The sequence below is a fragment of the Hippichthys cyanospilos genome, chromosome 17 (genome assembly GCF_059441005.1).
Source record: "Hippichthys cyanospilos isolate Australia breed blue-spotted pipefish chromosome 17, RoL_Hcya_1.0, whole genome shotgun sequence".
Lineage (NCBI taxonomy): Eukaryota > Metazoa > Chordata > Actinopteri > Syngnathiformes > Syngnathidae > Hippichthys > Hippichthys cyanospilos.
The window spans coordinates 7099049-7118511 of NC_142385.1; the positions used below are offsets into that span (position 1 = coordinate 7099049).

At 38.4% G+C, this 19463-nt stretch overlaps 1 protein-coding gene and 1 long non-coding RNA gene across 2 annotated transcripts in view; one reads left to right on the plus strand and one right to left on the minus strand.

Moving 5' to 3' along the window:
• LOC148409382 (uncharacterized) overlaps window positions 1-19463 on the minus strand; it is a 188495-nt gene that overhangs the window by 74637 nt on the left and 94395 nt on the right. Inside the window, exon 5 of the long non-coding RNA XR_015868395.1 lies at window positions 8255-8373. This is a non-coding gene — a long non-coding RNA (uncharacterized LOC148409382). The remainder of the gene's footprint in view (window positions 1-8254; window positions 8374-19463) is intronic.
• LOC148409383 (protocadherin-15-like) overlaps window positions 8298-19463 on the plus strand; it is a 101870-nt gene continuing 90704 nt past the window's right edge. Inside the window, exon 1 of the mRNA XM_088439093.1 lies at window positions 8298-8451. Coding sequence (XP_088295219.1) covers window positions 8310-8451 — 142 coding nt within the window. The 5' untranslated portion in view covers window positions 8298-8309. The remainder of the gene's footprint in view (window positions 8452-19463) is intronic.

A 19463-nucleotide genomic window follows, 5' to 3' on the forward strand; every position in this document is an offset into this window, starting at 1 on the left:
TTATATATGTTTGTAGGTCCAGTAATCTGTAATTATAATATAGGGGTGGCTGATGTGTTTTGCCTCTATATTTCCACCAAAAGAACTATCTCAACGGAGTGCCGTGCTTCAAAATCGTTACACTCTCTTACTCCACCAATAGATAGCACTAAACACAGACTGTCGCTTTAAAGGGACAGTGTGTAAGATTTAGACTGTTTTTCATTAAAAAGGAATAAATTAAATGGTTGTAAGTTTCAAAACTGGCAAATGAATGTGTTCTTAATGACCAACAATATGTTTTAAATACAATCATAGGTCTCGTTATCATTGAATTATATTACAAGGGGGGTGGCACTTCTCCGGAGGCGGCCATGTTTTTTATAGTTACGGACAATGGTAAATGCAGCACCTGAAGCGCCTCCTGCTGTACGCAATGAAAAACGGTCAGAATCTTACACTCTATCCCTTTAAGGGTGCACCGCTTGGATGCGTCACGGTCCCACTGTGTTTTGTTTCCAACCCTCAGATGTCACATTACAAAACACGTGCGTTAAAATTCTCCTAAATATACTCGGAATGTGAGGTATTTCTTCTTTGGAGAATATATTCTTTTATCATCGCTGAAGTGAAAGTGCGAGTTGTAAAGATTTTTACTCGCGAGCGTAACTGTCAGCAAGGATATCCACTCCAGATAGTAACAAAAGAAATAAAACACGAGTTGTTACCGTACTTTTTTTTTTACTTGATGGGAGGATGTATCACTGTTTATCTCTGCAGGCAGGAGACACTGCAATTGTGTGCGCGGGAAACTACACATCAAGCCAGGGTGTGTTAGCAGTGTTAAGTCTTGCCCCTGGCTGCGTGTGTGTGTGTTTGTGTGTGAGGGAGATTACAGTGCTGGTGCCAACTTCAAAGTGTCTACTGGTGTTGCGCCAGGTCAGCATGTTTACACAGGGGAATGTGCTGTTGCGACACACACACACACTCACAGCAAAAATGGCCCAGAGTGCGTCGGTCTTATCGGTGGTCCCAGTGAGTGAGGGGAGGCATTTAATCAGGGTCAACCGGCAGCTCTCGGCATCGGACTGCCCCCACCATCTCTCTTCCATGTCTTCCTCTCACACCGAAGCTTTAGTCGGGCCGATATTGCTCAGCGCCACACCCGTGCCCTGGAAACGTCGGGGAAATTGGACCGCCTGAGGCTCCGAAAAGCTTTACGTTCACATGTTTTATTTACAAACCGGAGTAGAGGGCAACAAATAAGTGCGCGTTCTGAATTAGATCCCGTCCGCCTTTGTCATGCTTAAGGGAGACAAGTTCTGCATTTTTATCACAATTTGAAAGAGTTGAAGCCGGGCGGGGTAATTTAATGCGATTTTGGCGGGCAGGTAATTGAGTGAGGACAGTGGCGGAGCTGTGACGCGGCCAAGGCAAACACCGCATCTCAAGATAGATTTTAATATTCGGGAAATCACTTGAGATCTGAATATGCACAGAGTCAGTCAAGATATTCCACTCTTGGGTCAAAAATGACCCAATTACGGCTCAAAAATGGACCAAACTCACTTGGGTCACCCAGCTTTTGGGGTTGGTTATTTAAATTAAAAAGGCAGGTCATTTTAATAATAATCTACACTACCTTATTATTTGGGTTGGTTGCACAAAACAATGCAACTATTTAGGTTGTTTTATGGGCTGTTCATTTGATAACTTTTTGGTTAAAATGAATAATCCAAAAGGTTGGGGCTAAGAAATAACCCAATAAATACCTAAATCAATTTCAATTCAACTTTCTTGTGTTATTCATTTCAGCCAAAGTAAACAAACAAGCCAACTATCATTTTACCATATATAAGCCATGAAATTATCTTATTACTTGGGTTATTTTGAACAAAAAACAGAAATGTTTAGCTTGCTTTATGGGTACTCATTTAACAACTTTTGGGTGAAATAATAACCCAAAAATGGAAGTCATATGAATACGCTATGAAGCAACAACAATTTCTGGGCTGTTTTATCGTATTCATATTTTAGAATTTTATGTGAGAATGACATCACCTCAAAATTTAGGTCATATTGACGCAATTGGCAGTTTTATTCTTTTTTTTTTTTTTTTACCCACAATCCGGTGATTTTTAACAAAACATTTTGAGCATTCTGCTAATTTGAGGACCCAAATTTGTCAAAAAACAGTTGGCTCAAAAAAAAAAAAAATAGGCCAAAAATTGGATCAATCCGCTACATGGAATATTTTTTTATTGCTTTGTGCAAACAACCTAGAAAATACGGTGAACTTAACCCAAGTTAGATCAATACTTTTTTTTAGTTTGATTAGTACAGTCGGTTGCTTTTTTGACCCACCTTTCTTTAGAAGGTAGTCGTTCTTCACAGAGGATAAAGAATACATGCCGATGAGTATTGTTATATTATCCCTAGGACTTGATCTACTATTTGATGCGGTGCAAGATGGCGGCATTAATGCCATTCGTTAGCCCAAGTGTTGTATTTTGCCTTCAGTTAGCTTTAAGCTAAGCCAATGAACAGTTAATGTCGTGTGATTTACTTTTGTATTTTGTTTAGTTGAATCAGAAAACTTCAATCGGCTTGAAACTGATTGCATGTAAGCTCGATAAATTTAGTCAGGTCACTTGTATTTCAAGGCACCAGTGTTTTTTTTTTTTTTTTTAAAGAAAAAAGTAAAACGACTGCACAGAGATCATTTTTCTCTTGTTACACGCTGTTACGGTGATTTAGGGTGTATGTGTAGTATGTGGCAGTGGCATCAGCCGGGCTCATTGGAAAGCGCAAAACGACACATCAGCCCCCCAAAAAAGGGACGTTAGTGAGATAACGGACTTGCTGTTGTAGTGTTTTACGAGATAAGAAGATAGATTTGTTTCTCTGCAGGGCAGTTAGAACTCCGCCTCTTCATTTCTTCAAGTGTGTCTTTGCTCCCTTCCCGATTGTAAAAGCACCACTTCTTGGAGAAAAGGCAAGCGCGCAGCAGCCAATTATTTTCACAACGTCATCAATTATTAGAGCGCGATCTGTGCCTTGCAGCTCTCCCTGCTCCCCCATGTCATGAATATTAGACCGAGTTGTCAGTCCTGACGCCTAATTGCTCTTTGTTGCTCGTTGTCTTCCCGTGAACTCGACTTGGAGTTTGTCCGAATCAGAAAGGTGCTCGGTTGGTATTCCTGTCTGTTTTCACAATGATTTGTTCAGCATGGCTGCTGCATTCGTTATTCTCTTTACATCGTCTCTGTTCTGACGGTTGATCAAATTAAATACTAGGGATGCATAAATACCCCTACAGGATATCGTTATTGGGCTAGTATCGACCTAATTGTCAGGTATCGAGTAGGCAAGGCGGCTGCCGATGCTGGCCCCAGATACTTAAAAATCTAAGTTCTGACGCTATATATTGTGAGTTTAAAATCGTCAAAGAAAGGTATTTGTTCACAAATATTTGTCAGCGTTCAATGAAAGTTTTTGAATCGAAAAAAAAGAGGTATCAGTACTTTTGTACCATGTGTACCCAAAGAGTAAATACTCATACTGGTATCATTCAGATTTTTAAAAGAGTGGTTTCGAGCATCACTATTAAATACATAGAGATTTTCCTCACCTAGTGATTTGATCATTCTGTATTACCACACATAGCCACCGGGGATCCTATTTAAAAAATAAGACAGATGTATTTTTTTTCATTTCAATCAAAGTTTTGAAATTTAGGCACACTCAGGGGCATAGTCAGATTTCTTTCTGAGTGGGCAGGATGTTAAAATGCCAAAGTGATTCATGGCATACCCAGTCAGGGCTTAATAAATCAAAATAATTCATTTTAAAGTGTATAAAATGCCACATGCAAAAATCACTCCCATTTTTCTGGTGGCCAACAGGGTGGCCAGAGAGTGCCAAAGCATGGATATGCCAACCCAGGGCCACCATCTAGCCCCGCCCCTGAGTACACACTTGGTTGAAAATACATCAAATTGGGTGAAATAACTAAACCACAAAAGACTAAGCCAATGATGGCTTATACTTGGTTGAAAAATTAACACAGCATGTTGGGTTAAGATTTTGGTTCAACGAGGGTTAGAAAATACCCACACCTACCACACATATAACCCAAAAATAACCCAATTGGGTGCAAAATGGACTAAAAACCTATTGAATTATTGATTGACCCCAAAAAGTTGGGTAAAATGGCAACGACGACCTTGCATTATTTTGATATATTAATTTGTTATTATTATTGTATATGCTGTTAGTTTGGGCCAAAAAGATATGTAACGCAAACGGTTTTTGGTCGCTTTTTGACCCGACTTGGGTTATTTTTGACCCGACTGTAATATGCGTAGTTTTCTTGGGTAAAAAAAAAAAACGGTTTAAAAAAGGCAAGGAACAAACAGATCAAATATATGTTGGTCATGCTGGTAAGTATTTTGAGTTTTGCTATTGCGAAACGTGGCTTTCAAGTCCAGGTGGATGTCATGTTGGCAGCGGAGAGATGCGTGCCAGGCCAGCCTGCGCTGCCCGGCCGAGGGCAGTGTGTCAAGCCCGCGTTGTGTGAATGGGAATTAGTTCATCCGCCAATTAGCTGACCAGCAGGGTGTCTTAATACAGTCACAGTTGAGAAAACAGTGACTCACAGTGACAAATCAAACACTCAGTTCTAAATGCTGGAGTATAAACGTGATTAGTGGTAGTTACCAAGCTAGTTTTTGTTTTAGTTGGCTGTTGGGCAGCCATCTTAGTTGATGCCCACATCCAGTACGAAGACTATCTCAGTCCATCTTGACCCTGAAAACTGACAGGGACTTAAGCCCCAAACTCAATCATTGTTTGACTTTTGGTGATGGGGAAGGCGTATCAGACAAATTGAAAGGGGAGACGACATTAGTGAAGTCAAGCGTCGGGAATGAGATGTGGGATGTATCGCCATCCGCGCAATTATGACATTGTGCAAGTAATGAGGGGCAGAAAGATGGCGGCTTATCCGAGCGATCAAGCGTGGCGTGCTGGTGGCGGAGCGATTCGTCTTGCTTATTCACATGGAGTCATATCATCTCGGGGAGGCTCCATACTTTGTGTCCGAATCAATGGATGCATGGATGGGCGGATTGAATGATCAATAGCGTACTAACGTCAGAGTGGCAATAGCTTGGTTGGTACGACTAGTAACCAAACGCTTTTGTGTCGTCCATCAGAAAAAAAAATGGAAACATTCGTCAGCACTGTATTTTAAAGCACTGTAGTTTGCATGCTTGTGCAGCAGTTGGTCTTTACATTAAAGGCAATTTACATCAAAGAGAAAGCATTGAGAGAAGACAATTGGGACCTGAAATTTCACCCATGAGGGCAGCATGTCAAAGTTGTGGCATGTCCACTTAGTTATCACATGACCTAAAATACTGGAAGAATACTGGGAGAAAATGATCCAAAAATGATTAAAAAAACTACACAAGAGTGAAAGTCCCAGTCAAAGAAAAAAACAATACTTGGAACATTAGGCACTACTGAAATTTGAACGTTCCAATCTACTTAGAATAGGCTTGATGGAAATTTAAACAAAGTTTGCATTACTGCCAAGGTATTAGCTACTTATTTGACTTTTCTGTTGCATAGTCAACATGATTTTTGAGTGTGAAATCTGGGGGAAATCATTCAAATGATGACATTAGCCTTTTCGTTTACAGTTGTAGTTTCCTTGATACGTAAACCAAAAGGAATGATTATTCTTTTTTGATGATAGACAATTTAACATTCGAATTGATTTCGAAGAGTTTTGGTGGGAAAAAAAACTGTTAGCATGGCAGACATGATCTTTCGATGGTGAAAGGGATAGCGCTATCATAAACTAGCAGGCTAGCTGTTATTTTTAGCCAAACAAACATTTTACTATTTAACCACAGCGCTGTGGTTCCCAAACATCCCCATTTCAGAGAAGCTATTCTTTCCTGTGAGATGGTAGGGAGCGATACATAATGGATTGAAATTATTTAAAGGCCTTGAATGAGGGGGGGGTACATTGAAATTTTCAACAAAGGCTACCCGCTGAATGACATGGTAAATCCTCAAAGTGGAACAAATACAATTGGAACCGCCGTGAAGTCTCCTCAACTCATTTAGATCTTTCATTCTCGCTTTGGTTCTGAATTATTTATCGACGGTATAATTAAAGAAAGATATCCTTGTTGACAGCAAAACAAATATATAGCGCCCCCGGCTATTTGACGCCTTATTGCATAATTTCTGAGCAGAGATGGTGCTGCAATATTTATCTTCTTACACTCATCATAGTTGCTTTTAGTTTGGAGTGATTTTCTGCTTATATTTCACATCACAGTTTGTTTCATTGCAGTCGTTTTTGGCACCCGTTTGTTTAAAATGTGTGTGTTTTTTTTTTTAACAGATTGTAACCTGCTTCACTTTGTTTTGCTTGAATTGGGGAAGTGGCGTGAAATCTGCCGTCATATTTTTGTTCATTGCGCCATTTGTTGTCAGGCAATAACAGACTGATTACGTTTGAAAAAGAAGGGTCCTCGGAGGCAGACGCGTGGAAATCCCACAAATTGCCGGAATTATTCGGCGGCACTCGAAGAGACGTAACCTCAACAAGTATCCGCTTCGTTGACATGAAGCAGTCACATTGCCAATTTGTATTCCGGCTATTGAAAAGATTCCAATTACAGCTCAAGTGCACAGAAAAAGGCGAGGCGACAGAATGGAAATAGTGAGGAAAATTAATGATGAGATGTAATAAGGGCCGAGTGTTTTAAAAAAAAAAAATCAAGACAGGAAATGAGCTATAATATAAGGATAAGCAACTTAATTTTACTTCAAAGTTTTATTGTAACATACTTCTTACTTAAGAAAAAAAAGGCAACACTCTCACAACATTCAGCTTACTACTGATATTACTACTTCTCTAATATAACTCGCTTATCATGTGAACTCTGAAAAAAAAAAATTGGCACGCATCTCCTTCCAGATAAATAATCGGATTCACATCATTTCAATTTCAAACTATTTCGAAAAGTCAAGAGTTGCTAGCTATTATATTTCACACTCCAAAAATTAAATTTAGCAAAATTAAACATTTTCAACCAAATATTACCTAATGATTAATCTTCATAACAGACACACCTATTTGGACATTATTCATTATCATTGAAAAAAATTCACCTCACAAAATATTCCCACTGATCAAAAAGTCAACATTTGCACCACAAAAATTGATGGAAAAAATGTTCTATTAACCTCTGGGTGTCTGGGGATTTTTCATTAGCCTGGCTTTATTATCACCCAACTTGGGCTGACTTTGAAATTGTAATCATCATAACACCGTCAAATGTACACATACATTTACTTTCAACTCCCCAAAATGTTCAGCATCATCAACCCTATCCATACATATAAAACATTTTTGGGGGGGAACACAAACATTGTACAAATGCGATAGTAGCAAAAGTAACCATGCTGTATATTTATATATTTATGAAATTGAAATATTAATAATAATAATAATTGAATATTTATTATGACATTATGACATTATTATAGTATTATGACTTTTGAAGATTTTTCTATATGTGAGTCCAGACTAAACCACTCATCGAATTCACTGAAAGGCTCGCAAATTTGTGCAAGCTGGCCACAAGCGTCGCCCAGTGATTTTGCGGTGTCAAGATAAACATTTCTATTGTGCCTCATTCGCAAGTTGCCTTTGAAAGGATTAATGCAGAAATTGAGAGAAATACATGATAAAACATTGGGTTTTCAATATGTCCAAAATTGACAATATTTCCAATTTTGAATGGCAGTAAATGAGCTTGACATGGGCTAAATTAGTGTGTACCTCTGTAACTCCCATTTGAAAGCATTCAGAAGGGACAGTAGCGTGGCAAGTTGACAATCTATGCAAGATATTAGCCTCTTAGTGTTTATTTTTTGTATGCTTTTCATTTCACCATTTCATCAAAAACATAAAAAAAAACCAGAGTTGGGTCAAAAATTTCCTTCAGGGGTTAAACAAAACACATTCCCACCACCGTTCCCATTTAAAAAAAAAACCAAAACTGTACTTTGAATTCAATTTACTATGTTTCGACATGCCACAAAAAATATTCACTCAATTCCATATCATTCAACATAATTCCACATTACTTTTCATGCTCCCATATTTTTTTACTCAGCATTTACACACAATTTCTTAAGAAATTGTAGTTGCTTGTGTGATGTTAACAACGATAATAATGTAGCTTACCCGTACATTAACACGATGCTTTCTCTTCCTCACACAGCTGGGCGCTCGGCAGAGGATGGTGGTGAAGATGGTGGCCATGTTCTTAATGGGACCACTGTCGCATGCCGGGGTCAAATGGCCTGGGAAAACGGGAATAGGAGTCATTTATCTGCTACTCTCTCTGCTGCTATCAACTTGCCTGGGCCAAGATAGCGACGGTAAAAATGGAGCCTTATTTTCTCCAGATGATAAGCCTTTCAAGTGAATTCGGAGATTTATTGCGAAATATTCTGAACATGTTTGGTGAAAACAAGCAAAGAATGAGGACTTTGACTGCCTTAGAGCGCCTCGTTGTCGGCAGAGTCCGCGAGGACGCCATTCAGAGAAATGCATGATTTTTTTTTTAATATACTTGCCGATTTATTTAATCATTTAAATTAGAGACGGTCGTTTGCAAAAATCCTCTCTGCGCTGTGTCAAATTTAAAAGACATTTATTCCCTCTTTAAGGATGAAACTAAGGGGCCCAGCAAAATGAATGAATTTGGAACAAATAAATATCCACATAAAATGTTGGGAGCAGAAATTGCCTGTGGCGGTGGTAAAGCTCAGCACGATACCCACGTGGCTTTCGGCTCCATTTGTCAGAACATTAATATTACGTTTATCGTTTGGTCCTTGAGATTTATCTGGTTGGCATTTAGCCGACACGAGTGTGCTGATATTCAGCTAAGGCCACATAGATGTGAGCAGTCTGTGTGTGCGGAGGCGGCTTTTTAAGAGGTTTCATTTCATTTCTCACCATCCATTAATTCTCAACTACTCTCAATGCCTACTATGATAGCATGGATCCACCTCAATTTGGTCCCACTTGACGGGGTCTTTCAAATTGGTTTTGCAGGATGAATTCTGAGGAAAACCTAAATACCGTGGCGGCTTGAGATACGAGTGGAAGGACCCCCCCCCGCAAAAAAAAAAAACAAAAACAAAACAAAAAAACAACACATCATTTAATTGACTTGAGAAGGAAAGTCAATTCCGCTCACTTCAGTGCAGGTTATAGCTTGGCTGAAAAATTGAACGGAATCCATAGTGAACAGCTTTGTTTTGTTTTTGCTTGGTTTTCATATTCAGTTAGTTTGAATTTGTTTTTGGAATAGTTTTCTTGGTTTGTAATAGTTTTTGTTTCTTGGAAAATACTTTGTTTACTTTCATCTTTTAGTTTTTTAATACAGGAATTTTTTGGTGCAAGGTTAAACAAGATGAATGGGTGATAGATATGAAGGCATATTTTTCAATAACAGCGAGCTAGCTTGCTAGCTAGCCATCCTTGGATTTTTCACTTAAATAGTTTGAGTATTTTTGTCAGTGTGAGTTTTTTTTTTTAATTTTCTTTTTAGTTTCATTAATTAAATTTCTTTTTTTTTAATACAAAGCATTATCCTGAGTGAAATTTTAAAAAAAGATTGGTAGGTAGCTAGCGCTAGTTTGGGTTTTTCAATACTAAACCTAAACTAAAAATAGCATTTCCCAAGAAAAAAAAAAATACATACACATACACATACAAAACTAAATTAAAAAAAAAAAAGAGTTGACTGTCATTTTGTGTGTATTTGTTTTGTTTTTCTTGGAAAATGCTTGTTTAACTTTTGTTTTTTAGGTTTATTACAGGGTATTTTGCGTGTACTTGGTTAAAAAAATTGCAAGATAGCTTGCGCTAGCTTGGTTTTTTCAATGTTTTTAGTTTTTTTTTGTTTCTAACGTCGTTTTTTTTTTTCTTGGAAAATGCGTTTTAGTTTTGGTCATTAGCTTTAGTACAGAGTATTTTGTGTGTGCGTTGTTAAAAATGGCTGATGCTTAGATCACTGGGATTTTCATTTATTAATTTTCATTTTGTTTTGAAATGTTTCTTTTGTCAATTATTTTAAATTACTTTTTGGAGCAGGTTTGTTAGTGTGTAATGGTACCTTTATTTTTTCAAGTGCTTTTCTCAATTATGTCTGTTATTTTCAGTTTTTTAACAGAGGGTATTTCCACGTGCTCAAGGTTGGAAAAAAAATAGCAGGATAGATGGCTGGATAGATTCAAAATGAATAGCGCTTCCATCCAATTCAAAGAGGAAAGGTGATTTGAGAAGTTTTTTGAGTTCTGAGCATGGCCACAGCATGACTTAAATCCATATACCAAGGCACAACTGCAGTCTATTTTAATGAGGTGTTTGGCGATTGGCAGCCAACACTTTCCTCATATCAACCCAAGTGCCATCACTGGGGATTTTGCCTTAATGAGACGCAGTCCCGGGATGTTTCTGGCTGTTTGGACACCGCGTGATGAGTTGGAGTACTACACTTTTAATTAGACCCCATCCCTAGCTGAGAAAGTCTATTTTTTTCCCTTTTTTGGCTCCCCGAATAACATGAGTACTGGTGCATTTTTAATGAGCTCAGTGTGAAACAATACACAACGTGTCAACTATGAGCTACTGGCTGGAATTTAGCTGTGAACCAATTTACTCCTGTTTGCTTTCTCTCCCAGGAAATTGTCATAACCAAAAGACTAAAATGCTATTTATTGCCTTGACTAGCTGGTATTATGCTGGGTATAAAGAGACCAACAACACAACGGAGCGCTGCGCCGAGGAATAGCAAACCTTCCTGCACTTGACTTTGCTCTGATTAGGAATTCATTTCAAGTTTGGGATGTGTAGGCGGCGCCTTTGCAGCTGCTCTAATTGAATGTGACTTTGCGCGCGTCAGAACAAGGCGCAACAGGAGGCTCGACTTCTGCTGGTGTCGTCGAGCAAGTCGAGCGTCTTCTAAAGTACGCTTGCGAACGCGTTTGGATGAAAAGCCGTCAAGACGTTCAGCCATAACTTGGCCGCCATATGGCTAACTATCTGTTTTGTAGCAAGATTGTAATTTGGATTGACTCAAACCTTGTAACTATCATCATCAATTAGCGTAAGCACGGTCAAAGATACTTTCATTGTATACGCACACTGTTCTCTTTAGTGAGATGAGATTGAATTCTAAAATTTCAAACTGAAGTACAGTGGTGCAAATGACTGAAATTGACAATAACAATTTAATGAGTTCGATAAGTGATGATTTTGAACTACATTTACTGTTACCAAACTAAAGCTAAATATTGCAAAAGTAAAATGATCAAATATTATATATTACTGCTGTCTGTTTATTGAGCTATCTTGCCATCCATCCAACTCTTTTAATCATGCAAACAAAAAATAGTTACACTATACTAGTTAAAAAAAATAAAACTAATACGAAAACTAAGGCTAAAATTAAACATAGCATTTCATATTGCATAAAAATGTAGTATAAACTAACATAACTATACCAAAAACTATGTGTATTTGAAAAAGTGAACTTGACACACTCAGCTCTAGCTAGCTAACTATATAGGAAATACAAACGTTAGCTATATAGCTATCAAGCATCCATATATGTTTTTAGACTTTGCATACAAGAAAAACACTGATTAAAAAATTAAAAGTCATATTTAAACTCAGACTAAACAAAAACAGACTATGTTCAATTACATAAAGATGTAACATAAACTAACAACCTCACAAAAAAAGTGAATTTGAAAATTGAAACTCATAACAAAATAAAAACTATAATGAAAACCCCAAATTGAACTGGCTAACTAGCTAGCAAACTATATAGAAATTACTTACCTAATTTACTAATCCGCATCTATCCATCTTTTTTAAAATTGCACATAAAAAAATACAGCAATTAAAAAAAATGACATTAAAACTAAACAAAAAAGCATTTTGTATTACATAAAAGTGTAATATGAACTACCAAAACTTTATCAAGCTTAAATGAATTAAAAAAACAAGTCATAACAAAATAAAAACTAACTCTATTGAAAACCTAAATATAGGTCGCTAGCTAGCTATCTAACTATAGAAAATACCAGTTAGCTAGCTAGCAGTCAGCATCAATCATCTTTTTTATAACTTTGCACACAAGAGATACTTTGTAAATAAAAATAAAAAAAATAAAACTAATAGATGAAAAAACTACACACGAATAAAACTGCTCCAAAAACTAACTGAACAACTTCTTCATTCACCGCTTAGCAGATTTTTTGCATTAATTTACCTCCCATATTACATGTATTGGGGGAACTTTTAAAACCAAATCCAATGTGTGCAACTTGGTCTCTCTCCAGCCACTTTTCGATCAAAACTTCTAGCTAGCAAGCCTATTCTTCCCTAAATCCAAACGGAAAAAAAAACAACAAAAAACTTTACGTTTCGTGGCGTTCTAACGAAAGCAGATGGCTTGGGGCGGAGGCTGGAGACGCTCGCAACCATTGGAGACCCCGAAGTTGACTTGCAGCTCAAAGACTCAACACTTGAATTGGCCTTGCAATAAGCATCTGCGGTTTTGGAAGCGCCATTGTTTACCACACGCATGACTAGCTTGGCTCACTGTCGTTGCCGGCTGTCAATTAGCGCAGGCATCAAGCATAGGCATGACTTGGATTAACGTCACCTGTGTGCCAAACAGTGCCACCTGACGTAAACGCGAGCGTGTCATTCGGTTTGCCAGTAACAGACTGTCGAGGATCTTTGTTCCTGGTTCACCCCACAGCTTCGCTAGCGAAATGTTGTAGGGAAAACATTTTGTGAGTTTGTATTCTAATTTTCGGTCGCATCACCATGTACTGGCTCCTGGTGGCGAGCAAAACAGACAAAAAAAAAAAAAAAACTGCGCTGGACTTTTAAGTTGCACGGCTCAAATAATGAGAAAAAAAGTTGCGGCTAATAGTCTGAAAAATACAATATATCAGATTAATTAAGAATGTTAAGACCTCACAAGCGTATGAGTGCTAAAATAAAGGCGTGTGTACAACAAAAATAAAATGAATGACAGTATACTGTATTTATTTACTTCAATTAGAGCCATCAACAAGCTCTTTTTTTGGTTTAGTTTTTGGTCAATCTGAATTTTTGGCCTGTAAATAGAATGAGCAGACCCATTTGAATTTCAAATGGTGACAGTGTGAATTTGTTTTAAGTGGCATTGGGAATAAGATGGAATGTTGATAATCGTTGAAAATCGTTCCCAAGGTGGATTTTATGAGCTGAATAATTTAATGTTTGAATAGAATGTAAATGTATAATGTTAAATTTAATCATATAAAAAACTTGGGAGAAAAATGTTCCATTTTGGAAATATCTGCAAACATTCAGAATAAGAAAAGTAGCGGCCATTATGGCGTGCATTTTTGGAATTTGTTGACATTTGGAACAGTGTAAACTGCATGAATCACATTGAAGGGGACGAATGTCAAAAAGAAGTGATGATTAAAAAATAGCGCTAGCATAAAACTACTGCCCATTTTGATGCTAACACGAAAACGTATAGGGCTCGACCTGCAGACAAGGGCTTGAATGGCACGGCAGTTGTTGACAAGATAAACATTAAGCCCAACAACAAGGGGTCGATGGGGCGTCTTCGCCCTGTGGACGGGCGGCGTCCGATCGGGCGCCGCCGTCAACTCCGCTCGGCCCCTCACGGGCTCCAAGTCGGCCTGACACTCCAAGAGAGAGACGAGTAACCCGGCTAATGGATAAGCCGGCCCGGTGACAAAGTGGTGATCCCTCCAGCATTGTATGTGTGTGACTTTCTCAGGTGACTTTGTGTCTGCGTGTGCGCGTGCGCTCACTCAGGTCAACAATCCGTCGCCTCCAGAGACGCATCAATCTCACGCAAGGTCACGCCGTCTCTTGTCAGCCATCCTTTCCTTTTACTCTCCATCTCCCTTTCTACGCTTACTGTCTTCCTTCTAATTCCTTCCCGGACGTTCGCTTCTCCATTCCCGTGCCGTATCCCCTCCTGGATCTCACCTCCCCACCCTGTCTGTCCTCCACGGCTGAGTGGATGGAGGGGCAAAGGGATGGACGGTTGGATAGCTGAAGGGATGATGGATGGATGGCGGGCGAGATGGCTAGAGGCGAGGGATAGAGAAGAATTGGACCCCGGGGAGCGGCGGGGTAGAAAAAAAGTATACCTGCTGATGGAGGCTTAAAAAGGACATGACGAGGGACAACTTTTAAAGGGGAAAACTTGAAAAAGATTTCAATGTGGTCCAGGCGTTAAAATTATTCATCCATCCGTTTTCTATAGCCGCTTATCCTCGGAAGAGTCGCAGGCTTGCTGGTGCCTATCCCAGCTGGCTTCGGCCAAGTAGGCGGGGGACAGCCTTGACTGGCTGCCAGCCAGTCGCGGAGCACACTAAAACAAACAACCATTTGCGTGAACAATCACACCTAAGGACAATTTAGTATGTCCAATACACCTGCATGTTTTTGGAGTGTGGAATGAAGAGAATCCAAGTGGGCTCGGGGAGAACATGCAAACTCCAAACACGAAGGCCAGTGCCAGTTGGATTAAAACCAGCCGCAATAAAATTATATTTACTGCTATATATGAGTATATATACTAGCATATATTATATACATTCTATTAGCTGTTCTTTGCAGAGGATAAAGAAAATACATCTGTGATCATTGTAATATCTGTCAACATTTGTGTTCAAAAATCAAGTACAAGTAATTGATTAGCTAATTAAGCGGCAAAGGAATCAATTGCTTGAGGTAATTAGGTGCCAAAATAATCAATTACTTGGGTGAATAAGTACTAAAGTAAACAAACTTTAAGTACTTAACTAATCTATTCAATCTCTCTATATTATTTTATATATTATAGTACTAAACTAATTGAATACCTGAGGTACTAAAGTAAATGATTTTTATAGTACTTGAGCAAATAGGATATTAAAGTAATTGGGTATTTTCTTACTCACTTAACTGAAGTAATCAATTACATTATGCCTTATTTCTTAATTATTATGATTTAATATAGTACACGATACAATATAAAAACTATATATGATAATTATTATTTTATCCAAATACTTAAACATTTATTAGTAAGTACAAAGGATGAAATCACTGGACATGTAAAAGAAAAACAAAAACTAAGTCTTGAATGTCAATTTTTTTGGTATATAATTCTACATCCTCTCTGTCTTATCCAGCGCATTGTAATGACATCGGCGAAATGGCGCGCTTTGTGGATGACTCATCTGTCTCTGTATTTCCTATTTGCCACGCTCCAAAATTTCTTCCTGTGATCCGTCTTTGTGTTTGGCATCTTTATGACTTCATTGCAACAGTATGTTCGATATCGCGCTGGCAAAGTTTTGCGTCACCTTGCCGCTCGACCTCGCCGTTCACAAATGACTGGCGGAGGAGCCGAGCCAAACAGATGGCAAACAAGCAGGATTGACCAAATCTAATTCGAACGAGAACATTTTCCCATCACGGGCGCTGTTGAAAAGGAAACAAAAAGAGTGATGAAGTTGTTGTTGAATATTGAAAAGTTAGCTTGTTTTGAAGTCATGTAGAATTTCAACCTTGTCGCAGTGTCACGCTTTGCATCTAAATTGAGTCCACATTGAATTTAGCCTACTCGGACACTCCATCAACTGAAACCGCTCAATTATTTGGGTGGAAGCGGTCCAGTTGGGCGGATCAGCTGCCTATTGTATCCGACCCTGTAATTTTGCGCTGGAAAATTTGCTTGTGCTGTGACAGATTCATCATGTGACTCCATCTGTTGAGATAACATGGCTGCTATATGCTCACGTGAGCACATCAAATTTTATTCGGCAATCATTTTTTTATGCTGCCTATTCTTGTTTTTGGTTAGATGCCTCTCCAGGTTGGAGCCTACGGTTAATATAAAATGTTTATACCGCCTGTTCAAATGATATTTTGGGGGATTATAAAAAAATACCGAAATAAATCATCCTAAAAGCTTTTCCACCATTAATGGGTCCCATTAATAGGTCCAAAAAGCGCGGTTGCAAAAGTGTCCAAACCCTCTTAAAATTGAGACGTGTCCATGTTTCCATAATTAACCAGGGTTGGCACTACACTGAAGAAGTGGGATAGAAATTTGCTGGCCCAGTTAAGCTACAATAAAACCTTATTTACTGCAGTTCTCCAAAAATAAGACACCCTTTTTTCCCTCAAAATTAAGGCCAAAAGTAAGGGTGCATATTATAAACAATAATTTACAGATTAGAATTTTTTTTTTTTGACGCCATTTGAGGAAGATTGATCCGTCAGTCACATAATCCAAGTTTAGACGCACAGATGCACATTTTTATTTTAGCTGTAGTCTTACTTACAATAATTACCATAACACAGTGCTTCTCAATTATATTTTGCCAACCCTCAAGGAAAGAGAAAACTTTTAGCGCCCCCCCCCCCCACTTGACGTGTTGACTATAAATAAGATAATTATCTATAAAAATGGTAAAAGTATACCTAAACCTGTAAACCTAAACCTTTAACGTTCCTAAAGATAAAAGCCAATATAAATCAACATTCAACAAGTGATCATTATTTTTTACAGCATTTATACAGGTTATAGCTTCGTCTAAAACTGAAAAAAAAAAAACCTACTGAAACATAAAAAAAAGTCAATTCTTATTTTATTGCAATTAAACTTCACATGACAAAAACAAAGCCTTTTCCCAGGGGTTATCCCCCCCCTCCCGGCATCATCTCGTGACCCTCAGGGGGGGGCCGCCCCACTATTTGTGAAGCACTGCCATAACGGGATGAGTTAGAGGGCGGAAGTCCGTTGGTTGTTAGCTGCAACAGTCTCTAGCTGCTAACAGCAGCTGTGTTAGCTGAGGTTGTTATGGCATTAATTTCAATAAAAAGAAGCGAGCAGGCTGAACCAATGCCCAAGACACAGAAATATGGCCCGGGAACGCCAGGGGATTCCCCTGGAGAGAGGGAGGTTTGGGCTTGCCTGCTAAAGTTGCCACCCTCAAAATTTGACCCTGGAATGAGCGGTAGATGATGGATGAATGGATATTTGTACATTATTTTGCCAACCCCCTTATGTATTGGTCAAACACCCCCTTAGTCCCTGGATAGAAAAAAAAAAATCCAAGAGTCATGCATGGAGTAAAGTGATATTTCTCCGATTAACTTCAGATGGACTTTAGATGGCCCTTCCTGACAAATATTTTGGCTCCAGTTTCAAAAATTATGTTTGGTACAAACAAATTGGATCTCTGAAATAACAACATACCAGCAGTGAAGCTTCATGCTTTAGGGTTGTTCTTGGACTGGAGTCGGAGAACTTAGATGAATTATTAACTTGAATTAAGAGTAAATCAGACACCTAAAATTGCGACAGTTGTGTGCCGACTTACATTTAAAGTCCTTTTGCGTTCGATCAGTAAATTGAGTTCACAGTTACATTAGAGTTATGCGGGTTTGCACAATTGTACAACTGATATTATTTCAGTTGAATGCAGCTTTTCACTTGAGTTGCACAGGTCTCATCAAATGTTGATGAAATGTTTTTGATATGATTTCCCTTTTTTATCATTTTATACTTATATTACAAAACTTTAACAGGGGTGTGTAGACTTCAATGGGGCTGGGAAATGAACGTTCATGAATCACCTGTGTGATCATTTGTTCCTTCTATTGATGGTAGTCTTGGTTTAAAAATAAACACTAGTGAAATGTAATAAATTTCCCCTTCCACTTTGAACCCAGAGTGCTATCTAGAGGAGTCAAAAGCATTACAATTGCTTCATGAAGCTTCGTTTGTATATTATTATGATTTAGATCCTCCCTGACTTACACGTTTCCCTGAAGCGTTTGACTCATAAATTTGATTGAACTGCTTCCTCTCAATTTAGTTAATCTTCCAGTCCAGTGTGAATCTATATTAATTTAGTTTTTGTTTTGGGAAGTCTCGCATTTTATTCATTTCTTTTTTGGAGTGACTCATCCGGAGATGCAACGATCCTGGCTCAATATCCTCAAAGATGGTCTCGATCAGCCGGCTGCTTCACTGAGTCATCGTCTGGCATGTATATTTGATGGTAACGCGAGTGTGCGTGTGTTGAGTGTCAACGCGTCTGTGTGATGTTGCGCTTGGAGACGTCAATGTTTGGTCTCGTCGTCATGGTCACCTGAATTTCTTCAACTTGTCTTTGTCCTCACGAGGAGCTTTTTTTGGCAAGTCTGCTAGGACTGCGATCATATACCGCGGCACATAAAATGCAGCCAGCCTTCCATTTCTTGAGATATTCTCGGAATGCCCCCCCCCCCCTTTTTTTTTTCTTGAATGTGGGCTACACCTTGAAAACATCACTCCCTTCCTTTCACGTGGCGCTCTGTGGAGCGTTTCATCAGCCTGACTGAAACCTGGCATCAGATGGATTTATTCCATTTGCCTTGCACAAAGTCATTTCACTGATTATTTTTTTCCTTTTGGGGGGGGGGGGGGGGGGGGGGGGTGTATTTTGCAAGAGAACCGAATAAATGTATTCTTACCGTTGGATAAGTGATGGCAATGGGTAAGCAAATGCAGTGATGAAAAACAGCTTATTTTCTACTCCCTGAAATAATATACAGTGAATATGAAAAGTCTACACACCCCTGTTCAAATACCACATTTTTGTGACATACTCTTGAGACCCAACAAATTTATTTCTGTCCACTCTATTGGACATTTGTTTTTAGTCTCGTCTGACTAATTGGAGCTACCTCGCAAATTCTTGGTGCATGCAATAGAGGACATCTTGGCCTCTCCAATGATGTCTGATGGGTTTTGTTGATGGGATGCAATTTACTTTTTTGCCTGGCTGAACCAACATAAACACAACAGTGGACACAAATGAATAGCCTGGGTCTCAAGAAGATATAATATGAGTAGTCTAGAGGCGGAATGGAATCTCCAGTAACACTATTGATTGCAATATCAGAAATATTCATCAATAGCTCCTAGACCAACTGATTATATATATATATATATATATATATATATATATATATATATATATATATATATATATATATATATTCTTTTTTTAATTTTTTTTTGAACAAATATGATTGTTGATCAAGTTCCTGTTCTGATGATTATTCTTATTATTATTATTATTGACGTTGTTATTATGACAATTGTAAATGTAAAAAAAAAAAAGAACTTGGCGGTACTCTTGTCAAAGCGATGGACATATTGCCAATCAGATCGCTGATTGGTTTGCTGATCAACGTGAATAGTACCAAAAAATCTACGTCTAAAAAAAAAAAAAAACTCTACGTCTAAGCTAAAATTTTAAGCTTTGGTTTCACTGGACAAGAGTGA